The sequence below is a fragment of the Aspergillus saccharolyticus genome (genome assembly GCF_003184585.1).
Source record: "Aspergillus saccharolyticus JOP 1030-1 unplaced genomic scaffold BP01scaffold_68, whole genome shotgun sequence".
Lineage (NCBI taxonomy): Eukaryota > Fungi > Ascomycota > Eurotiomycetes > Eurotiales > Aspergillaceae > Aspergillus > Aspergillus saccharolyticus.
Window position 1 is genome coordinate 93,209 of NW_020290678.1, and position 16,489 is coordinate 109,697.

The 16,489-nt window shown below is 46.2% G+C and overlaps 7 protein-coding genes across 7 annotated transcripts; 3 read left to right on the forward strand and 4 right to left on the reverse strand.

Moving 5' to 3' along the window:
- Positions 1–426: 426 nt before the first annotated feature.
- On the reverse strand, positions 427–2,042 carry BP01DRAFT_369878 (aldehyde dehydrogenase; the record flags this gene model as incomplete). The annotated part of the gene is made up of 3 exons (XM_025576569.1): positions 427–536; positions 594–1,480; positions 1,552–2,042. 3 exons carry the CDS (start codon positions 2,040–2,042, stop codon positions 427–429), a joined length of 1,488 nt encoding a protein of 495 aa, XP_025426451.1.
- A 620-nt stretch (positions 2,043–2,662) lies between these two features.
- On the forward strand, positions 2,663–3,609 carry BP01DRAFT_361253 (HXXEE domain-containing protein). Its single transcript, XM_025576107.1, has one exon. It carries the CDS (start codon positions 2,742–2,744, stop codon positions 3,399–3,401), a length of 660 nt encoding a protein of 219 aa, XP_025426452.1. The 5' UTR covers positions 2,663–2,741; the 3' UTR covers positions 3,402–3,609.
- Positions 3,610–4,037: 428 nt separating this feature from the next.
- Positions 4,038–6,294, reverse strand: BP01DRAFT_377835 (ALDH-like protein; the record flags this gene model as incomplete). The annotated part of the gene is made up of 5 exons (XM_025577021.1): positions 4,038–4,144; positions 4,209–5,092; positions 5,154–5,498; positions 5,786–5,829; positions 6,292–6,294. 5 exons carry the CDS (start codon positions 6,292–6,294, stop codon positions 4,038–4,040), a joined length of 1,383 nt encoding a protein of 460 aa, XP_025426453.1.
- Positions 6,183–7,583, forward strand: BP01DRAFT_419442 (amidohydrolase family protein). Its single transcript, XM_025579408.1, has one exon. The coding sequence runs from the start codon at positions 6,363–6,365 to the stop codon at positions 7,326–7,328; it is 966 nt and encodes a 321-aa protein (XP_025426454.1). The 5' UTR covers positions 6,183–6,362; the 3' UTR covers positions 7,329–7,583.
- A 543-nt stretch (positions 7,584–8,126) lies between these two features.
- BP01DRAFT_410011 (SDR family oxidoreductase) lies at positions 8,127–9,203 on the forward strand. The gene has a single exon (XM_025578867.1). The coding sequence runs from the start codon at positions 8,244–8,246 to the stop codon at positions 9,162–9,164; it is 921 nt and encodes a 306-aa protein (XP_025426455.1). The 5' UTR covers positions 8,127–8,243; the 3' UTR covers positions 9,165–9,203.
- Positions 9,204–10,081: 878 nt separating this feature from the next.
- On the reverse strand, positions 10,082–11,881 carry BP01DRAFT_361257 (FAD binding domain protein). Its single transcript, XM_025576108.1, has 7 exons — positions 11,814–11,881; positions 10,969–11,759; positions 10,859–10,914; positions 10,760–10,808; positions 10,495–10,684; positions 10,322–10,425; positions 10,082–10,272 (listed from the first exon to the last, which is right to left on the reverse strand). Exons 1-7 carry the CDS (start codon positions 11,814–11,816, stop codon positions 10,167–10,169), a joined length of 1,299 nt encoding a protein of 432 aa, XP_025426456.1. The 5' UTR covers positions 11,817–11,881; the 3' UTR covers positions 10,082–10,166.
- A 2,823-nt stretch (positions 11,882–14,704) lies between these two features.
- Positions 14,705–16,489, reverse strand: BP01DRAFT_361261 (uncharacterized protein; the record flags this gene model as incomplete). Its single annotated transcript, XM_025576109.1, has 1 exon — positions 14,705–16,489. A coding segment is annotated over one exon (1,758 nt), but the record flags the coding sequence as incomplete, so codon positions are not given.

The following is a 16,489-nucleotide window of genomic DNA, read 5'->3' on the forward strand; positions in this document are numbered from 1 at the left end:
CGGAATTTTATCCATAGAGATCCAGATATAAAAACAGGCAGATGGCTAATCTAAGGCTGATGCTGGACGCTTACATCGTAGTCAGTTCGATTTGGCGTGACTTCTGATTTCTTGACGTCGTGGGTTGGCCATCGGGTGTAGCTGCTCGCGGATGAGCCTTAGGAAGACCATGTATCTGTGGGTAGGATATGTTAAGGGTAGAATAAATCTGATCAACCGTGATAGCTGGACAAACAGCTTTTGATGCACACTAGGAAAGATAGCGAATGCAGGAGGCTGCACATAGGCAACAGCTTTACGCAACATTGGCACTCGCTTATTTGTGATATCATATCAAGAAGTTGGCTCACTTGAACTATCAATTCTGCTATTGTGTAAAATCCCATGATCGTATGTTCGAAGGGAGCAATATATACCTCGAGAAATTTACTTTCCGTGCCAGGTGATGCTTTTTTCCTCCAAGAATTCCTCCAACCCCCAGAGTGCGTTCTGCCTGCCCCAGCCGCTGGCTTTGAGGCCTCCCTGGGGACCAGTTGCTGTAATTTGCGTCAGCAAGAATGTCTTACATAGCAGGTATGGCAACAAGCACTTACGGCTAACATAGACCGTTTCCCAATTGAGATGTACCTGTCCATACTCAAGTTGCCGCCCGAGGCGCATACCACGCTCAAGGTCGGCCGTATGAATAGCAGCGTTCAGGCCAAAGGCAGACCGATTCGCCAGCCTGATAGCCTCTTCATCTGTATCAACGACATAGAGACTGGCGCTCGGCCCGAAAGTTTCCTCATCCACAATTCGTAGATCATCAGGATTTGTTGCCGGATCAATCGCCACAATAGCAGGTACCAGGGAGTTAGGATGGCCCGATCTATAGGCTGCATCCCCGACGATAAATTGCTGACCCTTACTCTTTGCTTCTTGCAAAACCTCCAAGGCGTGGCTCGCAATGCCTTCCGAGACTGCAGTCCCGGCAAAATCTTGAGCTTCAAGGGCTTGAACGGCTGCAACTAAGGCCTTTGTAAAGGGTTCTGCAACTTTTCTTTGAACAATTATACGCTCTGTGCTGAAGCAAATCTGGCCATGATGCATAAGAGCACCTCGCGCACATCTTTCTGCAGCTTTTTGAAGGTCTGCATCATCAAGAACAATTGCGGGGCATTTACCTCCCAATTCTAGAAGAACCGGTTTCAGGTACCTTGCAGCCGTGGCAGTAATGATCTTGCCTACGCCTGGAGAACCGATAAAGTCAATCTTCCGGATATGTTTGTTAGCAATGATATATTCAGTTACTTCTGAAGCGTCAGGTCGTGCCGCGCAGAGAAAGTTGATAACGCCAGGAGGAGCACCGGCCGCAGTAAAGACATCTGCAATCAGACTATGTGTATAGGGGCAGAGCTCCGAGGCTTTCAAAACGGCTGTGCAGCCGGCACCAATAGCTGCCGCAAGTGCCCGTGTGCACAGGTTGAGCGCCGCATTCCACCTCAATTTAGATTGAGTCAGTATATCCCGATATGTTTTATGTACCCTGTAAAGTCTGGAACTCTCACTTACGGAGGTATGATCAAAACCGGGCCGATAGCTTCCTTAAAAACAAATGCCATTGTTCCTGGTTTGTCATTCGGGGGAATGGTTCCTTTGATACTGGACACAGCCGAGGCAATCTCTTGAACATATTTGGCAGTTGTTCGTACATTGTGTCTCGACCAGAGTAGTCCACTGCTGGTTTCCAGCTGCTGAACTCGAATGAATTCTTCTTCCCGCTCCAGGAGAAGGTTGGCAACTCGCTCAAGGAGGGTTCTTCGCTGCTCAACGCCCGCAATTTTCCACGGGGTGTTTCCCTCTAAGCCATGAGCAAAAGCCTGCCAAGCTGCATCGCAAGCAGCAGAGCAATCCGAAGTTGTTGCCGACTGGAAATAGTGCACAGTTTCATTGGTCTTCGCCGAAATGACTGGATGGACTTGGGACTCTTGAAAAGGAAGTTGCTTTGCGGCTGCAACAAGCGGCACGACACTGCGACCGTCTGAAGTAATATGAAAAGACATGATAAGTAAGTTAAGGACAACTATGGTCGAGGTATGTGTGAGTGTTGACGAAATCTCATTTGGATTGTTGCAAGCACCAGAAGCTCTGTTTTAAAAGGCAACTAACTTGTCCTGCAACTCCCGCGTGACATCATATCAGCAAGGTTCAGGCATCGGAATCCCCGTGCCATTGCCAGTCGCGGCATGTGTAACAAGAATGTCGATCGGAAATCTCGGCAGAGAGTGCTGTGCACCAACCCCGTAACAATAACCTCGTTTGAGCAACGATACTAAACTAAAGCTACGGTGCCGAAGGTGACCGCATGATACGCTAAGAACCATTACGGGAGAACCGGATAACCCGAGTTCCAGGGATGAATGCGGCGATCTTGGGCCCGCTCCGGTCGCTAATAGAACGTTGTGGGCCTCGGACTTAAGAAGATCGGAGCCCCGAATATCCGCAGTCACAAGATAGAATGGAGGAATCAAATAACTAATGATGACGAAATAAGGAGAAATTTTCCATCTCCCCCACTTGTGGAAGCTACGTTGAGATCCTGTCTCAGACCACCAAGAATCCTCAATCCATTACTGTCCCAGCTGATCCCTATAAAGCGCCCAGCGTTCCTTTGAGATTCCTCAAAAAATTGAACTGTCTGTCACACACCGGTCTCACACCAGTCACACCATATCTACGAATCCCAGCGCCTACCCGTCAAAATGCTCGATTTTATTCGCCATCACTGGTATGACCTCGGTGTCATATCATTTATAGTATCAGCTCGATACTTTCACCTCAACCGGTCCAAGCTGACGACAACGCAAAAATTCCTCCTGCTCAATTTTATGACTGTCTTGGTTCATCAATTTGAGGAATATCGCTTTCCTGGAGGATTTCCAGCAGCAATGAACATGGGTGTTCATTCCAGCGAACGCCCTGATCGGTTCCCTCTGAGTTCCCAATCCTCGACTTTCACAAACGTGGTTGCTACATACGGATTCTACCTTCCTCCTGTCTTCTTCCCTGATTACGTCTGGGCCGGACTAGCACCTATCTTGTTCGGCTTCGGACAATTCTTTATTCATGGCATTAATATGAACATGAAGCTCGGTACATTTTACAACCCAGGATTGGCGTCCGTGATTTTGATGCATATTCCTCTCGGTTATTATTACATACGCTACATGACAAGCAGTGGTCAGTTGACAGGGCGTCAGTGGGCTCTGGGTCTTGCCTACGGTGCTGCGTTTTGGTACCTGATGCTCATCAAGTCTACCTTTGGATGGCTCGTGGATTACAACTCACCCTACCCCTTCTATCCGAATGAAATGGAGCGTGGAGGAATGGCCGCCTGGATCAGACGTGTTCGCAACGCCTGAATTCCAGATGTTAGACACGTTCGCATGTGCATGCGGAGTTACATAACTGGAAAGTGCATCAGATGGCCTTTCAGTGTGAAGGAAAGATCCTAAGAAAGATTGCCGATCCGTCCCTGCGGCGAGATTGGAAACAGGAGAATTGTGTCATTGCGAGAGGTAGATCGCACTGGAAATTTGGAACATTCGAATTTGACTGTATCAGTATTGCTCAAGCATCATCATCCTACCTTTGTAGAACAAAGATCGAGATACATTTCAACCCTCCGTGTAGACAGCTCTTTCAATGAGAAGTATTGGCCATATCAAAGCGCAAACATAGCGAGACAGAATAAATAAATCCAGCTTATAGATGTTTTGCTGCAAAAGAGATTGGCCCACTCGACTTCAATTTCCGTTGTGACTCGGGGATCAACACCGAGAACGAACACGGATTTACTTCCAGCCAAGAGCTGTTTCGACGGTATATTAAGAATTACAGTGCCATTCGAAATCTCGATTGCGGGTTTAAATCCAAGTATGTGCTATTTGAATTCTCGATTCCGGCTTAAATCCCAGTATGTGCGCCGGTTATAGAATGTCGCCCCAGTTTCAGTTGACCCGATTTGACGAAGAATATGTTCAAACTCCCGACCACCGTCAACCATGCCAAGTGATACTCTTATCTTGTAAGAACTCTTGTACACCCCAAATTGCGTTCTGTCTGCCCCAGCCACTACCTTTCACACCTCCTTGGGGACCAGTCGCTAAGGATAGCCGTCAGTTATCGTGTGCTTTCTGAAGCTTGATATATCGTGAACTGGCACTTACGACTTGTGTATATTGTGATGAAATTGAGATGGACTTGCCCGTATTCTAGTTCATGACCGATCCGTAGGCCGCGTTCCATGTCCCTTGTGTGTATGCTGGCATTGAGCCCATATGCGGATTGATTTGCAAGCTTAATCGCCTCCTCGTCATCGTTGACGATATACAGGCTAACACTCGGTCCAAACGACTCTTCATCGATAATGCGTAATGACGTCGGGCTTGTTGTATCGACGCCTATGATAGTGGGCTCTAGTGCAACAGAGCTCTTTTCTTTGAATGAGGCTTTTCCGAAGACTAAGCGACAGCCTTTAGACGCTGCGTCTTGCACCACGTCATATGCATGCTGAGCGATGTCTTCGGTAATAGCACGACCTGACATGCCTTGTGCCGTCACCGCTCCAGCTGCCTGAACAAGCATTGCGGTGAAACTTTCGGCAATGGCTTTGTGAACGATAATACGCTCTGTGCTGAAGCATATCTGGCCGTGATGCAGGAAGGCGCCCCTGGCACACATTTCAGCGGCTCTGTAGATGTCCGCGTCATCTAGTACGATAGCAGGACATTTCCCCCCAAGCTCCAAGAGAACTGGCTTGAGATACTTTGCAGCACATGCACCGATCATTCTACCTACAGCAGCAGAGCCAATAAAGTCAATTTTTCTGATAGCAGGGTGGGAAATCAGCCACTCAGTAACTTCAGCTGCCTTAGAGCGAGCTGACATGAGGAGGTTGATCACACCCAAAGGGGCACCGGCATCGACGAAGATATCATGGACCAGACTATGCGTGTAGGGGCAAAGTTCGGACGCTTTCAAGACGACTGTGCAGCCGGCCGCCACGGCAGAAGCGATAGCGCGAGTACACAAAATAAGCGCGGCATTCCAACTGTCAGATCTTAAGTTTTCCAATGCTATCAGCTTTTTGTGTTCGGGGAGTTTGAACATACGGTGGAATAACCAAAACACCACCAACTGGTTCTTTAAAAACAAAAGCCATTGTGTTCGGTTTATCGTTCGGGGGAATCTCCCCTCGTACTTGCCCCAAGCAAGCGGCGATTTCGCGGAGGTATTGAACCGTGAGATTGACGTTGTTTTTGGCCCATAACATGGGACAACTGGTCTCATGGATTTGCGCGCTCAAGAGCTCCTCTTGTCTCTCGAGGAACAAATCAGCAACGCGATGCAGTAAAGCCCGTCTCTTCTCAACACTGGCGCGTTTCCAGGGCTCCTCGCCGTTGCCACCTTCGGAAAATGCTCGCCAGGCCGTGTGGCATGCAAGTTCGCAGTCTGCCCTGGATGCAGACTGGTAATAGTGGATCGGAGTTTTGTCCGTTGTCGAAATAGCAGGGTGAATGTCCGCTACATTTGTTGTGATTGGCGTTGCGCCGACAACTAACGGAACGATCTTACGACCATCCGGCAATGTTTGAAGCGGCATTTCAATGAAAGGGGTGGGGGTGAGAACGTAGCACTATAGACAATCAAACAATGAGAGCGGAATGAGAATAGGATCAGTCACTTGGGAGTTTGTGAGGATATCTTTCCCAGTCTCTTCGAGGTTTATGTATAGTCTGGGGACGATCTTGTTGCTCGGCTTCTCCAAAATGGCCTAGTACCGATAGTCTGTACAATCAAGCGTGAGACCTCGGATTTTCGACAGAGACGGGCGAATCAGACAGCCATGGTCGCTGACGGAAGATATCCTCTTGGCGATTCATGCCTCAATGGAGCCTGTTTATGCTTCAATAAAGCCTGGGCTTTCAAACTCCCTTTCCCCAGTTTCGCTGCAGACCAGAATAGCTCGGATATTCCGACGCCAATGACCCTCTGTGGGGTACGGGATCGACAACCTCCCTCCTGTTCCTCCGGAGATATCGGCCTCGATCGGAGCTTCCCGTGAGTCAACCTGTTTACGAAAACGGAAAACTGCGCAGTCTGGATCGTAGCGCGTCAGTACCGTTAGTAAGACTTTCGGCATTTCGGCCATCCACGGTCACCGACCGTCGCGCAACGATCTTCGCACGCTTTAAGCACGGGAATGGGTGCCGATACGTACATTTAATGATGGCCTTCAGTTCCTGGTACCATTTTTTCACCCACCGCGAACCGAGTATACCGCTTTAATCATACCTTCGTCCCCGCAGATATCCTTCATCATGATACCATTGATCGCGCTTGAAGAGCACTATCTCTCTACTGTGGTCACCCAAGCGCAAAAGGTTGATCGCTACGCTGATTTTCCTCCTCATATCCCGGTCAAACTTAAGGCCTTCGGGGAGGAACGCATGCGGGATATGGATAATGGGCAACTGTTACTTCAGGTTCTATCACATGCTCCCGGCATCAGGCTTCCAGCAATCTGTACTGCAGCAAATGATGAGCTTGCCTTGAAGATCTCCAAGAATTCGAATCGATTAGCTGGCTTTGCTATGCTTCCTATGAACGACCCGATCGATGCTGCAAACGAGCTTAGACGCTGCATTAAGGACTTACAGTTTGTTGGTGCCTTGATAGATAATCATGTCCACGGAGAATATTACGACAATCAACGATTCTGGGTGGTCTTCCAGATGGCTGAGGAACTCAAAGTTCCTATATATATTCACCCTTCTTTCCCTGTCGACAGAGATCGTTACGAGGGTGACTATAATCAAAAGATTGCGACAGCTCTCAGTGCCTTCGGCTGGGGATGGCACTCGGATACTGCTTTGAGTATTCTGAAAATGTTTGCCAGCGGCTTCTTTGACCGCTTTACCAAGATCAAGATCATAATTGGACATATGGGAGAGATGATCCCGTTCCAGCTTGAGAGAATCATCTCCACCACAGGTACCTGGGGTCTGAAGAGAGGATTCAAACAGGTGTGGGAGGAAAACATCTGGATCACAACTAGCGGCATGTTCGCTCTTCCTCCTCTGCAATGCTTGTTACAGACAACCTCAATCAGTCATATTCTCTATAGCGTCGATTACCCGTTCTCGTCTAACGAAAAAGGTCTGGCATTTGTTGAAGAGGTTCGGCAGAGCGGTTTGCTGTCGGAGGCCGACTTTGAAAAGTTCGCCTATGGCAATGCACAAGATTTGCTTGGCTTGAAAGTATACTCGGGTTCTGACTCCCAATGATCTCGTTAGACCGGTGGGAAGGCGCAGGGAAATCAATCCTTCCATTCTGCCGTTGGTTTGAGGGGTAATAACTTACGGCTAGCTTCAGCGTTGATAACTGTATCGCACCTTGCCTTCCTACTTTCCAATAATTTCCAGAAATAATCGCTCATACAGTATCTCAGGCTGTCTGTATAACATTTCGTAGTCTACTAAGCTATATCTCAGTTATAATTTGTCAAGACAAAAAGCCAGTATCTTGAAGAGCAAGTACGCATAGATGATTGTTTGGATTCGTCTGTTGCAATTATAATTGTTACTTCGGAAAATCAGAAGAAGAAGGAGACAAAGGCTTAGGTATAGAGGGCATCTTAAAAAATCCTCGGAAATAGTATATTTCCTTGATTTTGACGTGTTCAAAGACTCACGAATTCCACACGTGGTTCGTTCAAGAAGGCGGTGTGGGGTGGGTTAGTGGGTTATTCGCCGAGAAAAAGGATTCCAATACCTGCGCCATCCCTACCGGGTTAATGAGTTTATTGGGTTAACCTGAGTAGTTCCTGATCTCCCAGGATTTTCCTTCTACGTACTGCGAAGATCTACGTAAATGATCCACAGTCTTCTTGGAGCTATTTGTCCCACAAATACAAAGAGAAGTGAAATTACAAGACGGCAGGAGATATCGGTGTTCGGGCCTTCCGAAGCGCCGAGACTGCCCCACATTCTTCATAGATGAAATATACGAACAGCTATTGTCGCAATCGGCATAAGAGGGGAAGCGCGGATCTAATTCAGTTTTTGGGAATAAGGAACTTGAAATCTGGAGCTCGTTAGCCTTTATCGGGCAGAGTATTCTGTCCATGCAAATTCACATCACACTCAGATCCATTCCATTGGCTTCCAACATTGTCCGAATCGATCGGCAAATCACCCAGCATGCCGGCCGATATCAAAAATGATGTTATCCTTCTCACCTGTGCTAGTGGCATGCAATGCTCACAGTTGATTCCTCTCCTGTATGGTAATTGGAAGCACATACGCCTTGCTGTTAATAGTGCATCCTCAGAGGAGTTTCTCAAAGTCAAATACCCTGAAGCCGATGTTGTCCGTGGTGATATGGCTGATGCTCACGATGCCCGGCGATTTTTGTCCGGTGTTATAGTCGTTATCTACATTGGGCCGTCTAAGAGTAACGAATCTCAGATTGGCTTCACAATGATTAACGCAGCACAACACGAATTCAAATACGGGCAACTGAAGCACTTTATATATTCCTCTGTGTTACATCCACATTTGCAGAAACTCAGAAATCACCGCAACAAGCAGCATGTGGAAGAATTTCTTATCGACTCTGGCCTCCCATATACTATAGTCCAGCCCAGCCACATACTAGACTCGTTCCCAATAGCACTTCTCTTGAATGCAGAGAGGTCTATCTTTCCAGTCATGTTTGACATACACACTAAGTTTTCTTTCACTATTCTCAAGGACTTGGCAGAAGCACTGGGAAAGATTATTTTAGAGCGAGAAAAACATTACTTCGCTCAATATATGATCTGTTCCACAGGCCCTACTGCATATGCAGATATCATATCTATTTTGCAAGACGAGATCGGACGGCCTATTCAAATCAAGCCATTAGATTTTCTCGAGTCAGGGGAATTTCGCAAAGAGGCTGTATCTGACACAGACTCCTTGCCACACTCTATACGCGATGCCATACAGCGACTGTCTCTTGTCTACAACATTTACGGACTCAAAGGCAATAGCAACGTCCTTGAATGGCTTTTGGGACGCAAGCCAACAACTGTGCGGGAGTACATTCATAGAAGGATACTCTACAGCAAGAAATCCTAAGTTGCTGAATACATCTCTCGTTCTCTTTGACCAAATTCGTTTTATACAGCTTAGTATCCTTTATATGTTGACGCAATCTCTCCTCACGCTGCCGACAAGGGGTCAAGAGAAAAGGCTTTAGACGGAATCACTCCTGATCCAGGCCTGGCCAAAATGCCGTTACATTGAAAGCTAAACGCTTTGAATTTTCCTAGCCTATAGTACAGTACGTACTTCTACGAGCTGACTTTGCAGCTTTGTAGAAAGAAGCCCGCAATCAGAGTGAACTCGACTAGCCTGACACCTTTTTTCTTGAGATGATTTAACACGTTACGTGACTAGTGCTGTCAAATATTATACCTAATTTGCTTTAGAGTGCGAGATATACGGCAAAGGATAAGATGGGCGCTGTATCGCAATTGCGCGCAGCATTTGACACAGATTCGATTAAGTCAAATCAATGGTCAATCACCCAGGAGGATGGATGATTTTACTCTCATCATCCTGAAAAGTCTAGTTACTCCTATCATGGTAATCAAAAATGCCTATTCTAGCATTTCTATGTCGCCTATCTCTGTCTTCCTCATGCGAGCTTAATACACTCAGGCTTCCCAGTAGGCGGCATTCTTTCGGAAGACTGGCTAAGCATGACCGGGAAGTGTGATCGTCCAGTGTCGCTTCGGAGGTAAAGCAGAGATACTCAGAGGCAGCTCTAACGTGATAGTAAGTCGGTAAACTGAATATTTTGCATGGAAGATCTACGAGTGAATATTTGACCAGTGGAAATATCCCAGTTTTATTGTTTCTCATAGTCTGCAGCATGAAGCAGTTGGCTCGGCTGGCTGCTGTGCTTCATCTTGACGTCCTGCTTATCATATTCTAACTTTAACCTCTGTGGCTAATGAAAAAGGAAACCAAGAATTCTGATCAATCATTGACTAAACTATAAGGCGATTGACATTTCACAATAATTGAATAAAATGATAGGTCTGAGTTTTTGGTATTGTAACGATGGTACGCCCGTCAATGAGTAGGATCAATGAGAATATCCGGATTCTGGGCAATTGCATCCTCAACCTCCTTGACAGCATCATAGCCATACAGCCACGGTTGAACCACAGGACACGTCCTATAAAAATGTGAGCAACACCTTCTGGTATGGGGTTTGGGTCAAATACCATCTACTAGGGAAAGCGCCCTTTATTTTCTTGCCAAGCTGGGAGAGAAAGACCTGATCGCGCTTTTGCTGTTCTTCTCCGTCACACATATGGAAGTCGTCTCTCTAGTGAGTATTAGTCAGTTATTCTTAAAACACTAACAAGTGAGGAATATATATAGGGATTAGCCCTACCTGCTTGAATGTTTCCCGCACAATGGCCTCCCCTCTCGATTTGCGAAGAGTCTCATATAGCCGAAGAATCCGGCCCAATTGAGCTTTGTCGTTCATGTATCCTAGAAGAAGACCTAGAACGGCTCCATCTTCTAAGGACGAATTGGCACCCTGAGCCAAGTAAGGTAGCATTGGGTGACAAGAATCCCCGCTTAGACACGGCATGTATTAGTCCAGACTATTGAGACAACAGTTGGGTCCACATTGAGCAGAAGTAAAAGCTTACATGAAGACCAGATTCGACTTTTCATTGACCCATCTGGCCATTTCGCCATCTATAATGATATTAGATTGTCACCGACTCGAAGATAATGGTAAGACTCACGGTGCATCAACTTCCATTTGTCCACGTCGTTCACATAATTCAAGAGCTTATTCAGGCTAGAGCAGTTAGTCAATAAACAGCCTCCTTGTCACTTTCTGCACATGACTCACATCGGATCCCAGTCAACAAAAAGCTCTCGCATCTCCTTCACAGAGCCTACCTGCTTGGAGACACCTGCAGGCAGAGTGTCTGGTACAAGCAGAACAATATTATACATCTTCCCTCCTCGCATTGAATAGCCGACAGCATGAGCCCCGGGCCCTATCCAGAAATGAACTTCAGGATTCTGGACCAGCGATCTCAGCTCGGGGTCTGTAATTTGATCTGCGGTCAAGACAATTCGATATGCTAGATCTCCCGTTGGGACTGGCTCATCTTTCCTTCCGACAAAAGCATCCCGGCATTTGGACCATAACCCATCGGCAGCGATTATAAGATCACCTGAAAAACTATGTCCTTTCATAGAACACACCGTTGTAGACTCGAAGTCAATGCTTTCGATCCTCTCACCAAGGTGAAAAGCGACTCCCAGGTCTCGCGCTCGCATGTACAGTGCCTTCTGAAGATCTCCTCGATGCATATCCACAAAAGGTGCATTATAACTTGCCCGAATGTTTTCAGCGAATGAGGCATCATGCGCCAAAACCTGTCCTGAATAACGATGTACCGTCAATTTCTTGGGCTCTGCAGCTGCTTCCCAGACGAACTCTGGTAGACCCCAATACTGTAGGAGTCGTGAGGCATTGGGAGTGACTTGAAGCCCGGCTCCTACTTCAGCGAGTTCGGGTGCTTGTTCTATGACTTCAACAAAATGCCCGGAGAGAGCCGCGGAGATTGCGGCAGCAATGCCACTCAGACCTGCCCCGACAATGATAATGTGAAGGCGTGCTTTGTCTGGAACCTGAATCGGGTTAAGCATGCATATTTGCAAGTAAGAATGCCAGCGTGCTCGTACCATACTTTATGTGCACTTCGAATTAGTGACCACTGATGAGGGCAAAATTTCTGCAGATAGGTTTGTAGCTGCCAGAGTGTTACATATACTGATATTAAAATTGGTATATGATCAGCTCGGTAGGCCTTGGATGTAGAAATGGTCTTGTGGACCATTTAGTGTATGCGGAATTTCCGAGTTTCCTCCAATGTATCCTTTACCTAAAATTGAGATCATGTAATTGTGAGGCAAAGACTAGATTTGAGGCAATGAAGATTCGTGAGACCGGACCAATTCCCTGCGGTAAGTCAGCGAAACGAGTATTGTAACGCGCTGAACTTACAAAGCCGTCTCCGATCCTTTCCTTGCTCGCCACCAATTGGGAGCGACGACACATTACGGCGAATTATCAGAGGGAGGAAATCGTCTTCTGCAGGTCTTGAAAGTAATAGTCATGTATTTTTAATTACCGGAGAATCCGGATACCTGTTAGTACGGGAAGCGTAGAAGAAGGTTCTCACTTTAGAAGAAAGGCTAAACGGCTAGCTCGGCTCCGACTCGCTTGGCTCTACGGGCTTCCCATGGAGTGGATCTGTCATCCTCGTATCTATATGATCAGCATATCCCAACCGATTGAGCGAGCACTCAGCGTTTACGTCACAAGTAGATCCGAGCATCCGATATCTCAATACAAGGCATATACAGTTCATGTATAGGTGAAACTTTGAGATAGTCACATTGTGCAATTATTAAGTTTACCATCATTCGGCACCTGCTAGCGTTGAAGTCGGGCAGTAGTCGTTTAGATCGATCAAGGACAGTACGATAGGCACAGTCCGCGTGATATTCGGCTCTGAATCTGGCCCCGTGATGTTTCGGCCTCAAAAAGTGACCGCATACCGCTACGATGAGTGGGGCTCGGGTGCTTGGAGAGTGAAGAGCCCTTGTGTCTTCAAAGACCTTCAGTAAATGCTGCAACAAGACTCCGTCAATACACACGAAGACAATATCGCGTATGGTCTGATGGGTTGCTTGCTCCTTGACCCGTCTTTCAATTTGAATGAGAAGGACCAAACATAATTCTTTTCCCAATTCCACCACTCTTTCCGTCATCGAAAATGAGACGTTTGTACGCAAAATCCGGAAAATCGGACTTGATGAAACGGCTCTTCTAATATGAGGGGAAAAGACGTTGCATAGCGACATTGAATTTGATATCCTCTAGGTTGAGTTTAGGGAATACCGGGCCCGTAAACCTACCAAATAATTCACATAAAACTGATTGGGCACCTTGTGCGTCCAAACTTTTCCTTCGATATATTCTTAAGTTTTTGGTGAAGAATTCCTATTAGCAAGGGTGTACAATTTGATAGATCTTTTATATCTTCAGCGGTCGAGACTGAGACAGTCTATTACCACAGCTAGTTGTTGTTGATCTTTGATGTTCACCCCCTGATTTTATGACTTTGAGTATGAATTTGCGTATGACTTTGCGTTGGATGAAGGTAAGGTTGGGCTCTGGTATGAAGCTGTGGTTTAATCTCGGGCGCTGGATAAGTAGCATTCTGAATCAAGTTGCAATTTTAAGAAAATTGAGTTATCGTTATTGCCCTTGGTAGATGGATTGATCATCTTTTCCTCAACAAGTACAAGATGCTCATCTATAATTATCGCTCCTTGATATTGCCTCCTTCAATCTGTCAGCTTCATCACTGCATACGTTGCTGTATAGCCTGATTGACCTTTTTCTGCAGAGAAAACTGTTCAAGCTAGGTTTGTTGAAGGCGATGATGCAACTATGCACTGTGAATCTAAATATATGGCATTTGTTCTCAACATCCGAGAACTTGCCACTTTCGTAGATATTCAAATTCTTTAATGAATGTGCCCGAAGTAACCTTAATGGTTTAACAACATTAACACTATACGAATCTCCTGCATCCAAGTAAACAGGCTTGAGTTGTGAATCAATCTCCATAACTTTCATAAGCTATATCATCTCATACCTAGCACATTATATTCCAGTTAGCTAGGTATTACTGTATCTCTATCTAATAACCTACTGGTAGCTTCCTGTGGCAGGCATAAAATTGTATGGGTTATGGGTCATGTATCGAAACATCGAGAAATCAGCCTTTTGTACTAGGCAGGCTAAAGAAGCTACTAATTTGCCCCAATTAAGCCGTGCTGATTTGAATTCAGCTAGTCCAGTTTCAAGGAATAAAAACAGATATCGATACTTACTATATAAGCTATATGAGTCATGATCCTCATGATCAAAGATCCTTCAATTACTTGAGTTCAATACAAGTAAGCTGAAAGTAGACACGTTTAGAAGTTTTGATTCAAACCTTAATATAATCAATCAAGCAACCTAAGCGACTATACTATACTTTCGGCGCTGACTCAAGTTGTTGATCTCTCAGGAGCCCTGAGCCACCTGCAATGTCCTGCTTATTCGGTCTATATCGCCTGTCTATCGTGCGGCTTGCCTAGTCCTCTTCTCAAATTTTGAGCTCAGCGTGGAACAGACATATGGTTTTCATGGTATACCTCAACGCCAAATATTATCCCAACTGTCGATGAGACATGTAGTCAGCTAGTAGGAATCAGATTCTGGATTTACCGTCTAGTCAAAGGCATTAGTCCTCTCAGGTAACCTAAACAGAGTTTTCCGTGCCAGCCTAAAATTGTAGAAAACCACGTGCGTAATCTGCGCCGTGATGAGGTAGTCGATATGGCAGAAATGACATCTCTGGGGGTTTTTGAATGCCTTGGATAAGCGCTGTCTTTTGATGGCTCTGAGTACGCCTTTTGTAAGCTGCGGCATTTGAACACTTAGTGGCTGTAGCGCTCTGGCAATACTAAGTTCCATGCAGGGAGAATACGGGTTTTGTTTGACTGGTTGGAGGAATTGATTTGCGCGAGTATTCAATCTCTCAAGCCCAACTCTCATTACAGCAGAAGGCGTAATCGCAAATTGCTCTTAGTAAAGCCGAAAACCTGCGTGAGACTCCCCAATGCCCAATCTTGTCCAATAAATCAACAGCTGACAATAAAATAGCTTTAAGAGAAAAGTTAACCTCGGCCTTTGCCTCTCTGAGCTCCGGGAGTAGGATGGAGACATCCATGCCAGAAAGATATAGTTCTGGAAATTGGCGGACTTCGGATGATATGCGTGATGCCGGTGCTTTGGTGTTTGAGCTAAAACGTATATAGCAAAATAACACCAGGCCAGTCCAAAAAAGAGCCCTAGGAGTATGTATAGCAGGCTCAGAAGCGAGGCTCATAGCCTGGATATGTTTGCGGATCATCAAACCGTGAAGAACGCACCTGAATGCATCTTCAGAATCTGCCCAAGAGAGAAGAGTGGAGAATTGTTCCTCTGAAAGTTTGCATCCCTCACGACCCACAGCCATTTCTAAGAGATTGAAGTCAGCATATATTTCCATGTATACTAAATGCCACAAAACAATCAATTGCAGTGGATCATTGGGTAATGATGTATCAAGATACGCTTCTAAAAAATGATGATAAAAATAATTGAGCGGTCGGTGAAAGTGTTCTGTTGAATGGTGGGTCGTGACATCCTGCGCTTTGAACGACAAAACATGAATGCTGAAGCTTTGTAGGATTGCATACGCAGTGAATTGGCTTGTTGATGGCACTTGCTCGAGGGTTTTTGGTTCCAAAAGCGTGACGCCGAAGTTCAAAGTAAGAATTTGATGTTTTCGCGCCTGTAATTCCGCGTGGTAACTTGCTTTCCAAGCTAGGGCATTCGACGCGATAAAGACATTCTCTGAACAGGTCGGGGACAGGTTGTATGATTGAAAGCTCTGGAGTGGCTCGCGGTGCAGTATGCTTGCCAACTCGGCATCAATAATAAAAAGGCTATGCCTCATCCGTAGGACCTCCTCGCCGTGGGCCCATTCATGCCAGGCTTCATTCAATTTTGCGTTGTCAGCATTGAAGTCGAGAAAAAATTTGTGTTCTTTGGTATGCAACCGTAAATGCCTTGCCCAGAGTATTGGTGGACCGTGGAAAGCATCTACAGCAAGTAGTAGGGTAGAGCTTCCTGACAGAAGGCCAAACAATTGTGCTATGACCGCGTTATGGATAATTGGTATCAGCATGTCCAGATTTTTGGCAATGATGTGCTCCCAGCTCTGGAGTGTCGCCTTGATTATACGTTCAATAAGGTGTATTCCTTGCTGTAATCCATGTTCGGAGCCAGTAAACAGGCCGCCTAGCGCACACATGGATGCCAAAAGACTTGCACTCCCTCTGCACGGTTTGAAAGTGGCTGCGTGGACAACCGGGAACATGGGATGGGCTTTGGCGAAATACATTCGAATACCCATGTTCACAGCCTCCACAGAAGGAACGTATGGTTCGTAGGGGTCAATTCGTAAGCGTGCCCTGATATCTTGACAGTTCCGATCGCCCATTTCGGTTGTTTCGCATGAAGGTGGTGATTCTGATTCCATTCCTGGAAGCTGCTCCAAGCCTGACATCTCCGAAGCCGTATTTGGGGTATGGCCTAACCACAAACGACGCACATGCTCGAGATGATTCAATTCCGCGTCGATTGGTCTCTCGCAAGTCCCTTGATCCGTCAAACCATCACTTGTGTGAGAGAGGAAGTTCATCCTTACGATATCATCATGTAGTTGAGGATCAATGATCCACGTAGGAAA

Excerpts from the sequence above, each read along its gene's own strand:
- BP01DRAFT_361253 (XM_025576107.1), top strand. The coding sequence starts at position 2,742 with ATGCTCGATTTTATTCGCCATCACTGGTATGACCTCGGTGTCATATCA.
- BP01DRAFT_419442 (XM_025579408.1), top strand. The coding sequence starts at position 6,363 with ATGATACCATTGATCGCGCTTGAAGAGCACTATCTCTCTACTGTGGTC.
- BP01DRAFT_410011 (XM_025578867.1), top strand. The coding sequence starts at position 8,244 with ATGCCGGCCGATATCAAAAATGATGTTATCCTTCTCACCTGTGCTAGT.
- BP01DRAFT_361257 (XM_025576108.1), bottom strand. Across the intron at positions 10,809-10,858 it reads CAAATGGAAGTTGATGCACC|ATGGCGAAATGGCCAGATGG; the intron begins GTGAGTCTTACC and ends ATATCATTATAG. Across the intron at positions 10,685-10,759 it reads AAGTCGAATCTGGTCTTCAT|CGGGGATTCTTGTCACCCAA; the intron begins GTAAGCTTTTAC and ends GCCGTGTCTAAG.